At 42.0% G+C, this 11798-nt stretch overlaps 3 protein-coding genes across 3 annotated transcripts; 1 reads left to right on the top strand and 2 right to left on the bottom strand.

Moving 5' to 3' along the window:
- Positions 1-77: 77 nt before the first annotated feature.
- Positions 78-1613, bottom strand: LOC129588267 (uncharacterized). Its single transcript, XM_055482438.1, has 4 exons — positions 1479-1613; positions 1136-1347; positions 705-763; positions 78-579 (listed from the first exon to the last, which is right to left on the bottom strand). Exons 2-4 carry the CDS (start codon positions 1242-1244, stop codon positions 349-351), a joined length of 399 nt encoding a protein of 132 aa, XP_055338413.1. The 5' UTR covers positions 1245-1347; positions 1479-1613; the 3' UTR covers positions 78-348.
- Positions 1614-1876: 263 nt separating this feature from the next.
- On the bottom strand, positions 1877-6108 carry LOC129588132 (ATP-dependent RNA helicase DDX54-like). Its single transcript, XM_055482224.1, has 12 exons — positions 5748-6108; positions 5507-5577; positions 4825-5385; positions 4538-4669; positions 4022-4232; positions 3517-3873; positions 3384-3457; positions 3124-3303; positions 2899-3023; positions 2685-2792; positions 2388-2623; positions 1877-2314 (listed from the first exon to the last, which is right to left on the bottom strand). The coding sequence occupies exons 1-12, from the start codon at positions 5860-5862 to the stop codon at positions 2091-2093; spliced, it is 2394 nt and encodes a 797-aa protein (XP_055338199.1). The 5' UTR covers positions 5863-6108; the 3' UTR covers positions 1877-2090.
- A 209-nt stretch (positions 6109-6317) lies between these two features.
- On the top strand, positions 6318-11162 carry LOC129588136 (mRNA-capping enzyme-like). Its single transcript, XM_055482239.1, has 15 exons — positions 6318-6872; positions 6958-7070; positions 7134-7335; positions 7523-7598; positions 7656-7798; positions 8037-8137; positions 8258-8361; positions 8424-8525; positions 9058-9280; positions 9483-9674; positions 9769-9840; positions 9914-10014; positions 10208-10274; positions 10474-10603; positions 10727-11162. Exons 1-15 carry the CDS (start codon positions 6758-6760, stop codon positions 10936-10938), a joined length of 1953 nt encoding a protein of 650 aa, XP_055338214.1. The 5' UTR covers positions 6318-6757; the 3' UTR covers positions 10939-11162.
- The last annotated feature ends 636 nt before the right edge of the window (positions 11163-11798 follow it).

Raw genomic sequence — 11798 nt, 5'->3', positions numbered from 1 at the left:
ATACCTCCATTATTACTTAAGTTGTTGTTAATTAACTATACTGGTTACGGAAAGGCTTTTTTCCCTCTGTATTCTTTTTATAAAGAAATTACTAAATATGTTCCTTCAGGCTTCAATCGTATTTTTCTAGCAGTACTAGTAATTGTCTTGTATAAATTATAACCACCACATTTAAAACATGGGTAAAACGGTCAAACTACACAGTACTCGCACTTCAAAAGGAAACGAGTACAGAATCCAACAAATGGGCAACACTAATTTTTATATTTCAAGAAAAACAACGGAATTATGTGACATGTACGGTCGGTATAGGCGAGGATGAATCTGCATTAACAAACGCAACAATATCTATTCTGCTGCTGCCTTATTGCGGCTCTTTCCCTTCTTTTTTCCTTTGTGTCCGGAGACCGGCGGGAGTGCATTAATGTTCTCGGCAATAACGTACGAATCTTCGTTGTCCAGGAGCCACACGTCGTGACCTTGATAGAGGCGGCTGTTTGAGTAGTCGTAAAATTGTTGAGCTTTACTGCAGTCAACATCCCAGAACCAGTGGCAAACCAATGTAATTTGGTTAAAGATCTGCAGGCATAAAGTAACACTGACAATTGTGAGTTAGTGAAATTCTCACAGATACGGTGTAGTTTCGATTGGAAGAGTATGGGAGCACGAGCATCTATAGTACGCAGTTAGTGCTTAGTAGTTACCGTAAGGTTTGGACAAATATAGGCAGTCTGGTTGCCGTTTATGTCACATCGTCTGACAACTGCAAAACATTTCAAAATCAATTACCTAACTGCACAAGTGAAGTTAACAGCTAATTTAACTTTTTGTACTATTATTCTACTTCATTTTCGAACGCATTCTTGCATGCCATGGGTGCGTACTCTTCGTTTGCGTGTTTCATCGTTTTATCTACACAGATACTCGCAGTTCATAATATCATACAGTATTAAATACCCCTGAAGGCTTTATGACTAGTACGGACCATGACTATCTTTCTGACCGTAATCTTAGCGAAAAATTAAACAGCGCTGAACTCACAAAATTAACCATATCGATATGCTTGGTAGGCAGATATAATCTATTTTCAGACGTAATGTACGTACCGATCCTTGGTAAAATAAAATTAATGTACCTTGACATCTGGTGTCAACGTCGGCATAGAATCGGTTTATGAGCGCCACAGTCAAAATTTCCAGGTGGGATGTCATCCAAATTTGGATAATCTTGCCCGGGCTTGGCATTAACTAGTAGATCTCTAATATCATCAATCGAGAGCCTAGTTTTTCCGCGCAGCTGGTCCAGCGCTGACCATACGCCTGGGCTTTGTCCTGCCTGTCGCTTTACCTAAAAAATATAATGTGTGAGTGGAAATCGGCAATACATAGGCATATCTATAATAAATTGAGACAACTTCAATAATAAAACCACAAGAAATCGCTTTTGAGGTATTTTGATTTTCAGCAAAATGAAATTACCACGCCGGCATAGCTGACGCCCAATACAGCCGAAACTGTTAGGAAAAATAAACCTTGCATGATGAAACTGGATGGAACGTTTGTTCAAGTACTGTATCAAAACTCATACAGCAACATTCGGTGAAATGCCTGTTGACAAAATCTGCAGAGCGAATATGTTGTTTTTATATTATTCATGCAACTAAAATATGCTATTTGCCGACTCATATCGGAACCCAGTTATTTGAGTGACAATTACAATTCGGCGTGTATGAATCTATCATGTAATGTGCACGCTGCAGCATCCTGGCAGTGCTAGACGTGGCCGCAATAATTAATTACAGCAGTAAGTTGATTGAGGAGAAGTGGGCAACGATGTCAAGCATGGTCGTAACTCGTACCAGATGTTAAACGTTTGTTTTCATTTTCTTTCTCTTCACTTTTCCTACTCGCTTTCAGTTTCCGCACTAACGTGTCTAATGTTTCATTAAAATTGCTCGGAATTAAACAGCCCAATAAGACGCCAAACCGCAAAGCCCAATAAGACGAGGTCAAAGTTATCACAGATACTATACAGTATACAGGCATTGCCAGAAGTGCAATTAGACGAGTATGTCCCAAACTCAACGAAATCTACCGCTGTCGTTTGTTCTTGTGGCGATTCTGATGGGAAGCTTTATTGGTTTCGTTAATTTCTCGGCGCTTCTTCTGAAACGTCATGTCAGATTTCCGTTTTTCTCGTGTTTTGGCAATCTGCTCCATCGATCGCAAGCCCAACTGCGACTTTCTTCCTGCTTTAAACTTCCGTTTATCCTGAGCCGATTGCCGTCCCTGCATCTGCGACTTCATGTATTTCACTAGAAGAAGGGCAGAGCTCAATCAGCTTTCTTAAGCAATAATCGGAAACCCGGTGTTGCGAAAAACACTTACTTCTTCCACTACCAAGAGCTCTGTTAATGTGATGGAGATCTCTGGGTTTGACTGCTTCAGCCTCATCATCCGAAACATTCTTTTCATCCTGGTAGTCGATCTGATGAGATTTTTTCCATTGACTGTACAAATCAGTTTTATACGTAGCAGGTATCCAGGCGCCGCTTTCGGTTTTAATTTTCTTCTTTTTCGCATCGGAAGTGTCTTCCCCGACAAATTTCTTACGCTTTCGATCCCTAAGACATAAAGGAAATCCTCCAAAGATGTACAGTTGCACAAACCCAATACACTGGTTACCATTTTGGCTGGCGCTTATGTTTTAGCATATCGTTTGTTTCGTCGGGATTCACATCGATCATGGCATTCTGCGCTTCCTGCACGAAGCTTCGCTTCTCCAATTCGAGCCTGTAAATAGAAAGGCTAGGATAAAGTCTTATTGAACCTTTCCATCCTAATGCGAATGCACGTTATAACTGTGAATTTATTAAACAAAATAATTCATAGCTCCTACCCCTTCTCCATATGTAAATCAGAAGGCGTGTAAGGGATAAACGGCTCCACTCGCTTTTCTTTAGCTCTTTTAAAGGTTTTTGGTTTGTTTGGAGGTTTCGATGCAACAATTTCACTAAATGCACTCTAAACATCCAAGTAAAAACCCGTATCAGTTGCTAAATAAATAACCGGTGCAAACAGATGATGTACTTATTGCTCGCGCCTGCGTGTATTCTGCACTTACTAATTCGAAATCATTATCCACAACAGGATTTTCCCGACGCATATTAAGCTGTTCTGAGCGCGCTTTGGCTTTTTCCATGAATGTTTCATGCTTAGCAATGGCAGCTTGGTGAATCTTGCGTTTGGCTTTCATTGCTGCAAAGGCCTCGGATTTCTGGTTGCCACCCAATTCGAAAATCGTCTGCACAGATAGTCGTTCTGATGTTACATTTACTGTGTTATCGAGCAAGAAATGCGCCTAGAAAAGGAAATTCAAGTTACCGTGTGCGGTTTGTAGCCTTTGATTCCTTCTAAAAAATTACTTCGTGCGTTCTCCGCAGCAGATGACTGGTCACCTAATGAAAGCCACAATATCACAACTATGAACCGCACAAAAAACCTGGCTAAAACATACGAAATGCTGGATGTATGGCAGTCTTGAGGTCGCGGTATTCCTTTTTATACCGGGAAACACTTTCCATGGATGGGGCGGGCCGTGTGGATAAATACTTTTTATAGCCATTGTCGCACACTTTAACCATGGCAGCCAGTTCCCCCGACTGTTCGTGCCAGATACGTAACAAGTCTTCTTCTTCATCAATCGCACTTTGTGGCATGGTACCAAATACATTTCTATCATCTGCTAAACAATCCGTATCGGCTACTTTGAACGAAGTCCCCAGAAACAAATGCAAATCCAACAGATAAGGAAACTCGTCACCGGAAACCAGGGAATACGCCTGCCCTGTTCGGCCAGCTCTAGCCACACGACCTGTACACAGGAACGTAAAGGATAAGATTACCATTGCGACGATAACTGCACAGTATCTGCAAACGTTATAAAATCCGGTTGCTTGCTACGTCAGTGTGTTCCCTATAATAATTTTTTGGTACATTGTCAAATGTATGTTTGATCATACCAACACGATGAACAAACAATTTCCCTTTCGGTGGAAAATGGTAATTAATAACATTGTCCAAATCCGGAATGTCCACACCGCGCGCTGCAATATCCGTGACGACCAACACCTGGCATTTACGATGCTTAAATTTGTCCAGATTAATCTTTCTTGCAGCTGGATCCAATGCACTATAGAGGCAAGTACAGGAAATTCCTGCACATGTCACCAGCTACGAAACAAAACAACCACTCGTATACACACTTGCGGAAACACAAATGTTTTCTTACTTCAAAAAATGTATTTCATGGAATTTTCTAAATTGTTCCAGTCTTAAGTAATATTCCCGCCAGGAGGGCGAGCTTATGTTGCAGACTGGATGCTGAGTGTTGTACACTCGGGATATTATTGCACTGTATATAAAAGAGTTATTGCCAAATTCGGCTGCATAACCCAGATGCCCAGTGCGCTGATTTTGATTCAAGAGCACTAATTTTACATCAGTAATTTCAGGAGCACTAATTTTCATTAGCTTACGTCTTTTAAGTATTCCACATGATGTTTAGTAGCGGCAAAAACAACGGTCAATTCATTCCGTTTCACGATGTTCTGTAGTAACCAACAGAGAACAGCAGGCTTGTCCACATCACGGCACGATAAAAAAGACAGCTGAAAAGATCTAACGTCAGACGAGAATTTGGCGCAAACCTTGCATTTTTCAGAGTTTCTCCGTTTTTCAATACGGAACCGACTGTTATTTCACTGACCACCACACGAAATGATCAAGACCGACGAGGACGACAATAATGCGTTATAATTCTTACCTTCAAGCCTTCGCTGAGTTTATTGTCCACATCCAAACGCACTAAACTGGGATCCGACAGACCCGCTTTAGCAAACTCCACCACTGATTTGGGCAACGTGGCGGAGAACATCAGCGTCTGCCGTGCAGCCGGCATGCGGTTGACAATCTCCTTCAGCTGCTCCTCAAATCCCATCTCAAACAGCCGGTCCGCTTCATCGAACACACAGTACTCTACGTTGCTCAGCTTCATGTTCATTTCCACCAGGACGTGCAGTAGGCGGCCGGGTGTGGCGATGACAATATCCGGTTTCTGGTGAATGGCCTCGAATTGGTCCTCCATGCGGTCGCCGCCCAAGATGATCGTGCTCGTCAGCTTGGTGTAGCGCGCCAGATCGCGAGTGAAGCGGAAGGTCTGCAGAGCCAGTTCCCGGGTAGGCGACAGAAGGAGGGCTCGGGGATTCCTGTCGGGAGCCGGGGCCTTCAACTTCTCCAACAAGGGAATCAGGAACGCAGCGGTTTTACCGCTTCCTGTACGCGCCATCGCCACGATGTCTTTACCGTCCATAATAACCGGTATACTCTGGAACAAGTTTGAAAATCTGGTATTAATTAGTTTCATAACTTATTAAAAACTGTTAGACCAGCAGCTATATAAGCATCGTGATTTTTAACGTAAAAGAAAATGATATTACGAAGCAAACCTTTCTCTGGATAGGCGTGGGGATTTTGTATCCTTTCTTCAAAATTCCTTTAAAAACCGGACCTGACAAACCTAAACGCCGCACAAAAAATTTTACAAGTCGAAACTACACGAAAACCACTAATTATTAACATAAGTGATAAGGGGAAAAAGTCGTAGGCCGTATGATGGCCCGTATCGCATCACAGCTTCAAGGTACAACAGCGGCATGAACTACGAGTATTTGTGCCTAATTAACATACCCATGGCCTGAAAACCACCAGACTTCTTGTTCTTCCGATTCTGATTCTGTATCAATTTTCGCCATTCCTTCGCTTCCGCATCGTCGTCTGCCGCAGTATGCACCGGATCGTCCATTTCGGCGGATGAGCTCTTCGGTGGTCTTCGCTGTAAATTATGTCACCTGGCAAGACCAATTTTCCAGTCTACACGGTTTCCAGAACACTCAGTGGAGCAACCGCGGAGATACAACATACGCTTTGTAGAAAGTTAATTTAAGTATGCGGCAGATGTAAAAAAGGAAAAATTAATACGAAATTGATACGAAAAGTATAGTTTATACTTACTACAATAGTACCAATACTATTGTTAAGTACTTACTGTACTTACTAATTTGACGGCGAAGAGACGCCGAAGTCACTTGAAAATCGTTGCGGAACTTATCTTTGGAAAGTATCCTGGTTGCCGCCCGCTGCGAGCTGGCGGCTACTTTATATACACATTCGTACCGTGGGTCGCGACTACGTGAATAAATAATAATGTTGAGATGGCGAGAGCGACATAATTCTCGAATAATCAGTTATAACATAAGTCATTACATGTATTCATAATTTCCTAGTTTATGTTCCCGAAAAAAATAGATTTTACGACGGTCGTGGTACCTGTAAAAATTTTTTGTATTTTTCTTTGTTACCTGTGAATTTGGATAATAGAAATTTCTTTTGGATAAGAAACTGAATTGTGAATTAATATATAATTTTTTAATATTTTTTATCATCTTACACCCGTTTAAAGGTTTCCGGTTCCTCGTATCATTCCTTCCTGATTCTCATCAGCTCCTTTTCAGTCGATGTCAATACAGCGCTGGGATACAGCGCCTTGTCCAGCTGGTGGTAACTGGCAGACTGAGTGGCAGTCGTATCTGTCCCCAATACCGCCTTCGGGGAAACCACAGTGAAGGTTCATTGGGATAGCCGATGATAGCGTCATAAGTGCCAGTCGAACATAAGTTATTTACGAATTCGTTTGTGAAATGGCCTCTCGGGATCGTCGACTGGATGCTGTGAACAAGCCGAAAAGTGAACGCTTCTGGGAAGAAGTGCCTCCTCGATGGATGAATTGTCCTCCCGTAGGCCAGGTTGTAGCAGGTACGCAGCGAAAGCAGAGCAACGACAGCAGTGACGTATCGTAGAATTTCTGGCATTTCATACTTTACCGTTTTTTTATGTGCAGATCTCTTCTTGCCGTTTAAAACGCCATTGAACTCTACATACGACGCGAAAATCCCAGACGTTGCTAAACGTTTCGGTGTGGAAGATGTGTTCGACAGTGTGGAGCAACAAGGAGTAAAGCATTTCTTCGTCGATCATATTTTCTACAAAATTATGGAGAGATGTTTGTTTTCGCAGAGAAGCATCGATCTCTGGATTAATTTAGCGAAAACTGAGCGGTTTTACGACCCGAAATCGGAAATCACGGATGATCATGCGCCTGCAAAGTATATTCAGTGCAGCTGTGCTGGCCATGCAGAATGTCCAACGGAGGAACAGACGCATCTCTTTATCGAGTTCTGCAAAAAGTACCACAATGACCGTTCCGATTCATTAATCGGTACGTTTTTTTAAAGATTTGGAAGTAAATAGTGGCTTAAGTGCGGATGGTAAAGCAGTTGAAATTCGGTTTTCTAAGATTCTTTAAGAATACTTCCATTTGGCTTCGTTTATTTACTCATCGCTTAATTGTATTTGCTCGGCTCAGAAATTATCATGTCAATGTCGTAATTGCATTTTTTTTCTAGCTGTGCACTGCACTCATGGATTCAATCGGACTGGTTTCCTGATCTGCGCATATTTGGTGGAAGTCTGTGATTATAGGCGCGTTTGTTTTCGTTGGAGTGTTGGACAGGTCGTTCATAATGTTGTACTTTGCAGTGTTGAGGACGCGATTGAAAAGTTTGCTCAGGCGCGTCCTCCAGGCATTTATAAGGAAGACTACCTGCAGACATTATGTCGGCGGTATCACGCCGATCCTGATGATCTCCCCCCCGTTCCAGATCTTCCCAGCTGGTGTTTCGGTATGTGCTTGGAACTTTTTGAACTGATTACTGTCGGGTTTTATTTTCACCTTGTTTGATTTTTGTTCCCTGTTACCACGTTCCCTGTTACCACAGCTTTTGATGAAAACGATTAGCGGAATTTTGCTTCAATTGTTGATTGGTTGTAGCCCACTCTCAACCTTTGGAAAATTAATTGTTGTCTTCCTTGCTTTACTTACATCAGAAAGCTTCGACGATTTTACCTTTTTTTATTCAGAAGAAGAGAGTGAGCAAGTAGATGACGATGGAAATACTGTGGATACAGCAACAGATCCAGATGGGCCATCAAACGGTTCAGTTCAGAGAAGACCCAAAAATGTTAGTACTTGTCAGTGATACTGAATTCGAATAACGAAGTAGAAAACGATTATAATCGTATTGCTGTGCGTGCGTATTCGTTATGTTACATAATGGTATAATGGCTTCTTTTCGACGCAGGTGCCTCAGTTTATGGAAGGGGTGCCCGGAGTCGTTTACCTTCAGGATGTGAATCGATCCAAAGCCGTGCAGCAGAAATGTAAACGATTTTGTGGATGGAATGGGTAGGACTGAATTGGAAAGATTGGTGCGAACCCTGGATGACGACGCTGTTTTTTCCTTTCAGCCCAAATTTCCCAGGATGCCAACCGGTATCCATGGATTTATCCAATAAGCAAATGATCGCAGATCAACCGTACAGGGTCAGCTGGAAGGCGGATGGTGTGAGGTAGGTTGTTTAGAGTGTTTGTAGTATACAGTAGCTGGCGCAGCTGCAAGCAAGCGTCTTTTTTATTAGCTCTGGTTTCAACGAGCTTACCAAATGTGATTGCAGTACACGGTTAAAAAACCAAAACAATCGCAAAATATGCCGGTGTTTTTCTTGCTTGGTCTTGCGGTTTGTGCCGATTGTGTTTAGGCAGATTATGCTTTTAGAATAGACGAGAATGAATTAATAGATTTAAAGAGGCAACGCTATGTGCGTGATGTGCACCATACCGGATCACGAAAAATTAGAGGAAATATTTTACTGTAGCCTACTTTTAAGTGTTGTTGCTTGTGTTGTTTGTTTTTGTATTCTTATGAAGCCTTTCTTACGCCAGTGTATTGATTTGATGAACCATTCATTATACAGTTAGTGTGAGAGTTTTCAAATGACAACTCCAGATATGTTCCAAGCTGATGGCGACCAGCAGCAAAATGTTTCATGTGCAATATTAACAGATTTTGGCTTGACATTCTCAAGTATTTGGTTAATTTAGGTACATGTTGCTGATTGAGGGAGAAAACGATGTTTACTTTTTGGACCGGAATAACGACGTCTTTCAAGTGGAAGGAATGAACTTTCCTTACGTTAAAGGGGATGAGCCGTACATGGGCGCTCATGTTTTTGACACCTTGTTGGATGGAGAAATGATTCTGGACAGGGTGGGCCCTGATGAAATGAGGGCTCGATTTTTAGTGTATGACATCGTACACTGGATGGTACGTATTGCGTATTGACCGGTGTTACCGGGTACTCTGGTACGGAAACTACTATAGTAAAAAGATCAGGAAAGCTGAAGAAAATTGAAGAGCAACGTAATATCGATGTACGGTGGCGTGTAAGTACTGGGCAGCGTAGTCCAAGGGATAGCTAGGCCGCGAGCGTTTATAAGTTGGAATCTATAATCTGTTGCTATTGTAGAATGAAGACACCAGGATCATGAATTTCGACACCAGGTGCCAGAGAATCAAGAATGGTGTGATGGAACCGCGTGACCGTTTAACATTGAAGGGTTTATTTAATAAAGCGTTAGAACCCTTTAGCATTCGCCAGAAGGACTTTTATCCCGTTAAAACCAAAGATCAAAACGGCTTCGTTAATATGGCTGCAAAGGTACTGCATATTGGATATTATACCTTGCAAGTTAGCAACGTAAATTTGGAATATTGATATCTCTTTTTTTTAAAGTTTTCTTGCGCCTTTACAGTTCTTGGGAGAGAAATTTCGGAAATTGCTGACGCATGATGTAGATGGGCTCATCTTCCAGCCGTATGACATGGTAAGGTACATAGAATGCCTTGGGTGGGAACCTCTTGTAACTGTCATTGATTACGGTGTTCTTTATCCTGTAGCCATATACTCCGGGCCGATGCGATCGGGTACTAAAATGGAAGCCCCCCTCACAGTGCACAATTGATTTTCGGGTTCGAGTGGAGAAATCGGAGCGCCGAGGGTAGGGTAGTTGTTTGATTATTTATTGTCGCAATGTTTAGTATTGTTTATAGCCTAAAATGCCTAGTATATCGTGCGAGCAAGATTATATCGCGCGCAGTCTGTATATGTCCATTTTTGCCGTTTATCGTTTTTTTTGCGCATGGATGTGTCAGGGTTTTGTTATTTTAAAAATTTGAAATGAACTTTTTTAGAGAGATTGCCAAGACATCTGGTAAGCTGTACGTGGGAGGGCTGGACCATCCATTCGGGGAACTTAAGGTGAGTACCTTAATATTGTATGTGTTACTTCGCTTTACAAAGGACTTCAAAATGGTGTTAACGCATATACACAGCGCTGTTGGCTGTGGGTACTACCCACCCTAGTCCACTGTACTACCCACCCTAGTCCCCTAGTCCACTGTAGTAATTTATCTTGGATTTTAACATACGGTTTTATGGGCTATTTCGTTGTATGTAGTGGAGCAAAGAATACACCCAGTTGAATGGCAAAATTATTGAATGCCGCTATGATTACGGTTCGCGTAAATGGATTTTCGAACGAATTCGCACCGACAAAAATACTCCAAATCATTATACAACTGCAAATGGTATGTGCATGGCATTTGAATAGGAGCATGGAATTGCAGCTTAATGTTGTTATTTATGACCGTAAGAATTTTAATGTAAACAAAGCGCCTAGGCAGTGCGACAGGTTTACTTGCTTTTGGTAGCGGTATTTAAGGGTATCGAGCGTCCGCTGACCCAAGAGATTCTTATGAATTTTATCGTGGAGTCAGTTCCATACTTCGAAGAAGAAGTACAAAGACGAAGAAAGGCAGGTAGCACCAAGGCTCAAACCGAGATGAGGCAACACGAAGGACGGAAACATCGAATGGACAGCGTGGAAGATGAAGCTGGAACTGCCAAACGGATTCGGAATTAATTAAAAATGCTTATGGTTTTAAAATGCATTCATTCTTTGCCTGATCTTTGCGTTTTCACTGGGAGGGAGGCTTACGCGAACGATTACGAATAGTCGAATACTTACTTGCTTGACACGCCGGCTGCGATCAACGCACCGACATATTGTTGATCAATGCCGGTATGACGGTAATTTACCGGCTTTGAATCTGTAGATATATGAAAGAAATGAAAAGGCTTTGGTTTCTACAGTCGAAAAATTGCTGCCTTTGGGTAGAAGAAATTGTCAGGGCTCACTGGAGTTTCAAACATCGTTTTTAATTGTACACCTCGAATTGATGCTGCTAGAGGCAGTAAGTGGACAACCGAAGGTGGCAAATCGGCAGTTTATACATATTTTTCGATGAGTCACCTTTCACCAGATTATCAAAAACGCTACGTAAATGCTAACCCACGAAAAGGATGCGCTGTTAAATTTTCTGCTTCGGTTCCCTTAGTCGTTGTATGCTTGATATAATTATGTGATGTCAAGCATCGCGTCATATTTGTTTTTGATAAGGCCCAAGTGTCAAGAAAGGACAAAATCTAGACTATAGACTAGATAAACTATGGCAGTCCAAACTGTTGGTACGATACAACGATCACAAAAAGCGCTGCTACATCGTCAATCAGCATCAGGGGCGTGTAGGGCAACACGAACGAGAACGGCATGCTAACTTGTAAGTTGGTATAACAAGCCTTGAGTCCTTGACCATAAAGATGACGACAACCACAGCGTGTGTTTATATGATTCCGCTTGGTACTTATAATCTTCTGAACGCTTATTATTATTACGATGAGATCGAACAGAACTGTGAGGAATGTAGAAACGCGGAGAAATTA

The sequence above is a fragment of the Paramacrobiotus metropolitanus genome, unplaced genomic scaffold, assembly GCF_019649055.1.
Source record: "Paramacrobiotus metropolitanus isolate TYO unplaced genomic scaffold, Prichtersi_v1.0 Parri_scaffold0000002, whole genome shotgun sequence".
Classification (NCBI taxonomy): domain Eukaryota; kingdom Metazoa; phylum Tardigrada; class Eutardigrada; order Parachela; family Macrobiotidae; genus Paramacrobiotus; species Paramacrobiotus metropolitanus.
This window is presented reverse-complemented; position numbering and strand designations above follow the sequence as displayed.

Excerpts from the sequence above, each read along its gene's own strand:
- LOC129588267 (XM_055482438.1), bottom strand. The coding sequence starts at position 1,244 with ATGCCAAGCCCGGGCAAGATTATCCAAATTTGGATGACATCCCACCTG. Across the intron at positions 764-1,135 it reads CGTTGACACCAGATGTCAAG|TTGTCAGACGATGTGACATA; the intron begins GTACATTAATTT and ends AATGTTTTGCAG. Across the intron at positions 580-704 it reads ATATTTGTCCAAACCTTACG|ATCTTTAACCAAATTACATT; the intron begins GTAACTACTAAG and ends TTATGCCTGCAG.
- LOC129588132 (XM_055482224.1), bottom strand. The coding sequence starts at position 5,862 with ATGGACGATCCGGTGCATACTGCGGCAGACGACGATGCGGAAGCGAAG. Across the intron at positions 2,624-2,684 it reads CATAAGCGCCAGCCAAAATG|GGATCGAAAGCGTAAGAAAT; the intron begins GTAACCAGTGTA and ends TTTATGTCTTAG. Across the intron at positions 2,315-2,387 it reads AGCTCTTGGTAGTGGAAGAA|TGAAATACATGAAGTCGCAG; the intron begins GTAAGTGTTTTT and ends CCCTTCTTCTAG.
- LOC129588136 (XM_055482239.1), top strand. The coding sequence starts at position 6,758 with ATGGCCTCTCGGGATCGTCGACTGGATGCTGTGAACAAGCCGAAAAGT. Across the intron at positions 9,281-9,482 it reads ATGACATCGTACACTGGATG|AATGAAGACACCAGGATCAT; the intron begins GTACGTATTGCG and ends TTGCTATTGTAG. Across the intron at positions 9,841-9,913 it reads TCTTCCAGCCGTATGACATG|CCATATACTCCGGGCCGATG; the intron begins GTAAGGTACATA and ends TTTATCCTGTAG.